Here is a 7,208-nt window from a genome sequence, read left to right as displayed (position 1 = left end):
TGGGACCAAATACTAAACTTTTGACTACTTTAATACACATAAGGGAATTTGTCCCAATACTTTTGGTCCCCTAAAATGGGGGGACTATATACAAAAAGTGCTGTAATTTCTAAACAGTTCACCCGATATGGAGGAAAATACCCACAAGTTAAAGCTGACAGTCTGCGCTTTAACCTCATAGTCATTGTATCATTTCAAATCCAAAGTGTTGGAGTATAGAGCCAAAAGAAAACATGCATCACTGATCCAATAATTACGGAGTGCACTGTATATACACTCTGGATAGAAGCTCTTAGACACAGATCTAGGACCATCTTATCCTTACCACATCCTAACCTGAACCATAAATGAAGAATATGCTAAACTGACCTGAAGATAATTCTTGATTTATGAGATCCTCTGGTGACTCAACAGGGTGAGTATTACTAACTGGCTCACTGGAGACAAGGAGGCAGGCACACACTCAGGCACACATAGGGGGGATTGAAAACATATGGCATGACTTAAACCTTCTGGGGACTCATTTGGATTGGGGGTGACAGAGAGAGAGGAACTTTTGTGAGTGTAATATTTACTGTTTATTTTGTATAGTTTACTTGACTTTTGTTTATCTATTTCACTTGCTTTGGCAATGTTAACATATGTTTCCCATGCCAATAAAATCCCTTGAATTTAATTTCATTTAATTGCGTGGGAGAGGGGGCTTGGTCAGTCAATAGGGAGGTGAAATGACTGGTGGTGGGAGGGGCTGAGAGATTTACAGGGAGCAGATATCAAGCACTTTCACTTTCAGGCTAGCCTCTGCCTGAGCTCACACAGACAGACTGCCCAGAGGGCGAGAGAGAGATAGTGGGTCTGTTTCTCTCACTCTGTCCATTAGCCATTTAAAGGGTGAGAAGAGAGTGAGGTCTGTAATATACTGGGTCAACAGGGGAGAGAGAGAGAGACTGACAGACAGACAGACAGAGAGGGAGGGGGAGAAAGAAAGGGAAAGGCTGCAGTTTGACAAACTGGGAGGTGGGAAAATCCAAAGTGAGAGCACAGTGCAGATTGAATGAGAGAAGGGGGTGTGGAGATTTGGAAAGTACCAGGGAGACAAAAGGAGGAATTCTAAAAAAGAGGTCGACTAAGCTGGAGTCTCAACAGTAGAGGAAAAAGAAAAGACACACACTTGACGGAACCGCTGAGGAAACTTTGCCTAGTCAGACCAGAGGATTTATTTCAGCTGCGTATTGCATGCTTTCAAACACAGAAATGGAGAAGTGGCCTTTCTCATGAAGATAAAAGGATGTTACGATCAGGTAAGAGAAATTCAGTGATGACATAAATTCAGAGTATGCAAAAGTTAATTGATTGATTCGTGGATTTGTATTTGTTTAATTCATTTGACCAGATTAGTGGATTTGTATTTGTTTAATTAATTTGACAACATTACCATTGTACTGTAATTCATATAGTGGTTCTGTAATTTGGATTTGTAGTTAATTTGCTCAAACTATTAATTAAAGCAACAAGTTAACATGAAGTCATGATGTTTCTCATTAAGCATGTGGCTGGAACCACATGGGCAGGACACATACATTTTTCATCCATTAACCTGCTGCATCTCTCTCTCTCTCTCTCTCTCTTTACTTCGATCTCTCACAGTTTTTCTGTTGCTATCAATATTGACACTCCAAGGTAGCGGATGTGATTACTTTTTGAGGGGGGTTGTCGATAATCTTCAAACCACCCTTAACTCAGACCACGCTGGATTTGTGAGTTGAACGTTGTGGCTATTCTTTTGTATCTGCATGCACCCTGAGTAATGACAGTGGTTTAAACAAATATGCGTTCACTTCCTAGTGGTTACATTTTTTTTATCAATTCGATGTTTTGTCTATTGGCATAGATACTCTTGTGAATACTGTGATTCCTGAACCAGTTTTTTCCTCCAAGCGTAAGGTGTTCCCTAAAGACTATAGGATTTCCCACCACTACAATGTCAACCTGCTGTGCAACACTGATCCGGTGAGGCACCATCTATTGATTAAATGACACCATTTTAATAAATAATTTATTCTCGTGTTTTATACAAACATGTCACACTTAGTGTATCTGCTATGTCTATCATTAAATCCTTAATTCTGATTCTCTGTTGAGCAATGCGGGAGGACCGGCTTGTGGTAATGGCTGGAGCGGAGTTTGTGGAATGGTATCAACCATTCGCTCCCTTCCAAACATTTTATGAGCCGTCCTCCCCTCCCGCAGCCTCCACTGGTTCCAGTACTCTAAAGTCTAAATTTGTGTTGTTGTCAGCGTTACTGGGCAGGATCATCAATAACCTCTGATTAGCACAATGATGATCAGCTCTGTGTGGTGCTGTCTATTCAAATCATCAGCGTAACCTCTGTGTCTAAAATTCTGCTTCTGCCTCGGCTGCCCCTCCAGTGTTGTGTGTTCCGAGCTGCGACTGTTCTCTCTGACTCCTGGCTCCAGCTCCGCAGCCAGCTGTGGCCAGAGCACCATAGCTTCGAATTCATCTCCAACCTTATACAAGCCCTGGGTGACAGGGGTATGACAAAATGGGTAGGTATTACCTTACCATGTCGTGGACATACTCTAGTCATAGCCGCGGGATGTTTGGGGCCGAGGGTCCCCCCCCCCCCCCCAAAATGTAACTTTTTCACTAAAGTCGTGCATTGGTCCTGTATTAGCGAAACAATATAGCCGTCTGTATTGCCGGAAAATCTTTCTTCCCCAAACTACTTTCCGAGGCTATGACTCTAGTAGTCTATATGAACTGTTTTGGATAGATAGTGTACTGTAGGTTGCCAGTGGGGGTGAACAAGTAGCAGCATGTACTCAAAAGAGACGGACACAGCAGCCTTAAACATTTTGGACTAAGTTATGTAAAACATAAAACAACTATGCCCTAGCAAATGCAACAAAACAATATAAAGATGCCATGTTGTTGTAGTAAAAAACATGACAGAAAATGGTTAAAACAGGGGAGAATAACGTTTTTTCAAGGCTTAGCCAACCGTTCACATAACAACAGAATGCAGCACCCGACTGAAGAGAGAAGAGACAACAACAGCGCGCTCTGGAAAGAGAGTGGAAGGGAGGTTGCAAGTTCATTTACAGCAGCGCATCCCCTGAACGATAACGAGATGTAGGTGAGAAGCCTGACCACGGAGACGGGGGTGAGAAGGTGATGAAGTGTGTACTTCATGAGCTGTAACCGAAAAACAACTGGTATTTGGAAAGTTTGAGGTGAGGGAGAAAGTGTGGTGAAACAAATATTTTAAGTATCTTGCTAACGTTAGCTGTATCGAATTACCCGTTAGCTAGCCAGGGAAATGTTGAGCAACATTAGCCAACTTAACTGATCAAATAATTGAGTTTATGGTGTGAAAATTAGCTGGCTAATGAAGTCAGACAGCTACAACATCAGATGAGCTAACGTTAGTAACCTAACCAGTTACCAGTATTAACTGGTAACTTTATACGACTCCTTGCCGTTCCTCAAGTTATAAAGCGTTAGTTGCTTACTGGACTCTGGCAATTTGAAACGTTATCGTTAACTAGAAAACGAACTAACTACTATCTGTGAACTAATATTTTCCCTCTACAGTACAGTATGTGGTTAATTTTCAGAATGGGAGAATTAGGTGAAAATGAGGCGCTGCTTGTTAATTAAGCAGTTAAGTGGAGCTGAAGCTGGGCCTGGGTTAAACTGGATGTCACTATAGAGGTGAATGGAACACCACACACTTTCTCACTTTTTCAATCCGGCGCCAGTGGATAAAAAGGGCTATGCCAGGTGTAGTACTCTGCCTGAAAGAGATCAATTCTGCCAACAAAAGGTATCATGCTCTGCTGGCACATTGAAGAACAGATGTACTCAGGCAGAAAGTGTACAGTGTATTAATGTGCAGTGTAGCCCAAAGATATTGCTTTTGTTGTGTTGAATTTAACAGTAACACGTGTGTGAGTGAGTGGGGATTATTTATTTTTTTTACTCAGTGAATGTTATTTTTGCACACATGTAGCCTTGTGCACTGGATCAATGTCTACCATAGTGGCCGCTATAATAGAGCAAAAATATAATGCCTGTTTGTTTCTTTCTATTTGTACTAAATATGTTTGTTTTTTTCCCAAGTGCAATATTTAGATGTGTGTGGTCACAAGCATTCCATTATAAAGGCTGTCATGGCTAACTGCAATATTAGTAGATTGTTTTTTTCTCAAGACATAAGTGTCATTTGCAGTAAAGTCTAGGCAACAAATAACATTGGATTTCTTGCTTTACATTTTTTTAGCTGTGAGTTAGGTTCACTTTAACCACTTTTTTTATTTTGCACACAGTGACTGATCATGTAGATCATATTATTTGTTGTTTAATTAGTTAAAACCTGCATTTCCCCCTAGCAGGGATTTTTTTTGCATGTTTCAGGGAGGGGGGGAAAGTTTCACCTTTTTGGGCCCTCACCAGTTTGCATCCCTCTTTTTCTCCTGACCATGTGGCTTGACTATGCAATGACCAGTGCATAGTTTTCCTGTTTAGGTCACCTATAATGTATGCAATGTATATCACAGAGGTTAACTCCCCAGAGAACCGACTATCAATCAATGACAGTGCTTGCTCTGTATGTTTGTTTAATAACAACTCCTCTCCTCCCTTATCCCCCATTCCTCTCCTCCCTTATCACATCCCTCTCTCACAGAGATTTGAGGATCCTGACCCTTCAGTTCTTCCCTCTGTCTCCTCCTCTCCAGAGAAACTTCTCAACTTCACTTCATCTGTTTTCTCCAAATGGCTGGAGCTGGGGTGCTCGACCCCGGTGGACACTTGTCCTTTCCCCACTCTGGCCTCTCCTACTGGGGAGGAAGAAAGGGCAGCTCTGGAAAGTAAAAAAGTGAGGTTATTAACCACACGAGCAGTTCACATGGAGAATGAAGGGGAAATAGGGATGAGGTTACACACACCTCCACCAACCAATAGGAGCCCACCATCCAAAGGTGGGCTCCTATTAGTTCTTTCTGGGTCTTTTTTTTTAAACCTTTATTTAACTAGGCAAGTCAATTAAGAACAAATTCTTACTTACAATGACGGCCTACATTGGAGCCTCCTGTTATGTGGACTGCCTGGATGCTACTGTAGAGCTGTTGCTAAAGTTACTGAAGTGGATCTCTAATGGCGCACACAAAATGGTTTGGAGCACTTGTTGGCTTTTTCTTCTCAATCTGTCCATTCTAGCTGTTCTAATACAGTAAGCTTTGTCAATCAAGTGACTGACATGCACACTTAATTGTTGCACTGAATGTACAACTGCAGTCAAGATTATGTATAGAATAACAACCTTTTAATTTACTGTCTGCACACCAGAGTTCTATTATCGCCATAAGAAACTATTACGTTATACAACATAGCCATATGTATAAAAAGCCATATTCTATGAAAGCTAACTAAACACTAACAAGTGTTTTATATTGAGCAAGATACAGAACATAAATTATTGTCCAATATTTCTGATCAAATTCATATGATGTTTACAATGCAGTGGAATTTGAATATTTGTTTATTTGTTGGTCTTCAATGAATGTTGTTTTTTTCTATGAACTTTTGTACATACTGCATCTTGTAAATAAAAACCATGCAGCCGTTATGAGTTTCTCTGATGTAGTCTTGTGTAGAGATCCCTGAGTGCTGACTGTTACCATCCCCAGTGTGGGGAGTATTTTGCAATTGCTGCAGAGCTGCACTGCTGCCTGATTCTCAACAGCTATCCTTTTTCTTTCTGTCTCCTACAGGAAGACTTCTGTCATAAGTAAGTTGTAGTTCAATATAATATTTATGTCTGCAGCTACTGGGTAGGCCTACAACTGAGCCAAATCACTCATATTAATTACACACATCAACTATATGTACAGTGGGGCAAAAAAGTATTTAGTCAGCCACCAATTGTGCAAGTTCTCCCACTTAAAAAGATGAGAGGCCTGTAATTTTCATCATAGGTACACTTCAACTATGACAGACAAAATGAGAAAAAAAATCCAGAAAATCACATTGTAGGATTTTTAATGAATGTATTTGCAAATGATGGTGGAAAATAAGTATTTGGTCAATAACAAAAGTTTATCTCAATACTTTGTTATATACCCTTTGTTGGCAATGACGAGAGGTCAAACGTTTTCTGTAAGTCTTCACAAGGTTTTCACACGCTGTTGCTGGTATTTTGGCCCATTCCTCCATGCAGATCTCCTCTAGAGCAGTGATGTTTTGGGGCTGTTGCTGGGCAATACGGACTTTCAACTCCCTCCAAAGATTTTCTATGGGGTTGAGATCTGAAGACTGGCTAGGCCACTCCAGGACCTTGAAATGCTTCTTACGAAGCCACTCCTTCGTTTGCCCGGGCGGTGTGTTTGGGATCATTGTCATGCTGAAAGACCCAGCCACGTTTCATCTTCAATGCCCTTGCTGATGGAAGGAGGTTTTCACTCAAAATCTCACGACCCATTCATTCTTTCCTTTACACGGATCAGTCGTCCTGGTTCCTTTGCAGAAAAACAGCCCCAAAGCATGATATTTCCACCCCCATGCTTCACAGTAGGTATGGTGTTCTTTGGATGCAACTCAGCATTCTTTGTCCTCCAAACACGACGAGTTGAGTTTTTACCAAAAAGTTCTATTTTGGTTTCATCTGACCATATGACATTCTCCCAATCTTCTTCTGGATCATCCAAATGCTCTCTAGCAAACTTCAGACGGGCCTGGACATGTACCGGCTTAAGCAGGGGGACACGTCTGGCACTGCAGGATTTGAGTTCCTGGCGGCGTAGTGTGTTACTGATGGTAGGCTTTGTTACTTTGGTCCCAGCTCTCTGCAGGTCATTCACGAAGTCCCCCCGTGTGGTTCTTGGACTTTTACTCACCGTTCTTGTGATCATTTTGACCCCACGGGGTGAGATCTTGTGTGGAGCCCCAGATCGAGGGAGATTATCAGTGGTCTTGTATGTCTTCCATTTCCTAATAATTGCTCCCACAGTTGATTTCCTCAAACCAAGCTGCTTACCTATTGCAGATTCAGTCTTCCCAGCCTGGTGCAGGTCTACAATTTAGTTTCTGGTGTCCTTTGACAGCTCTTTGGTCTTGGCCATAGTGGAGTTTGGAGTGACTGTTTGAGGTTGTGGACAGGTGTCTTTTATACTGATAACAAGTTCAA

The 7,208-nt window shown here is 41.6% G+C and overlaps 1 protein-coding gene across 1 annotated transcript; it reads left to right on the top strand.

The window, feature by feature from the left end:
• Nucleotides 1-784: 784 nt before the first annotated feature.
• LOC110536908 (uncharacterized) lies at nucleotides 785-5,651 on the top strand. The gene is made up of 5 exons (XM_021622588.2): nucleotides 785-1,301; nucleotides 1,648-1,757; nucleotides 1,939-2,010; nucleotides 2,431-2,568; nucleotides 4,710-5,651. The coding sequence occupies exons 1-5, from the start codon at nucleotides 1,289-1,291 to the stop codon at nucleotides 5,070-5,072; spliced, it is 696 nt and encodes a 231-aa protein (XP_021478263.1). The 5' UTR covers nucleotides 785-1,288; the 3' UTR covers nucleotides 5,073-5,651.
• The last annotated feature ends 1,557 nt before the right edge of the window (nucleotides 5,652-7,208 follow it).

This window comes from Oncorhynchus mykiss, chromosome 2 (genome assembly GCF_057628025.1).
Source record: "Oncorhynchus mykiss isolate SJ-2025 chromosome 2, ASM5762802v1, whole genome shotgun sequence".
Classification (NCBI taxonomy): Eukaryota; Metazoa; Chordata; class Actinopteri; order Salmoniformes; family Salmonidae; genus Oncorhynchus; species Oncorhynchus mykiss.
Note: the sequence above shows the minus strand (reverse complement) of the source record. Positions and strands in the feature narration are given on the sequence as shown.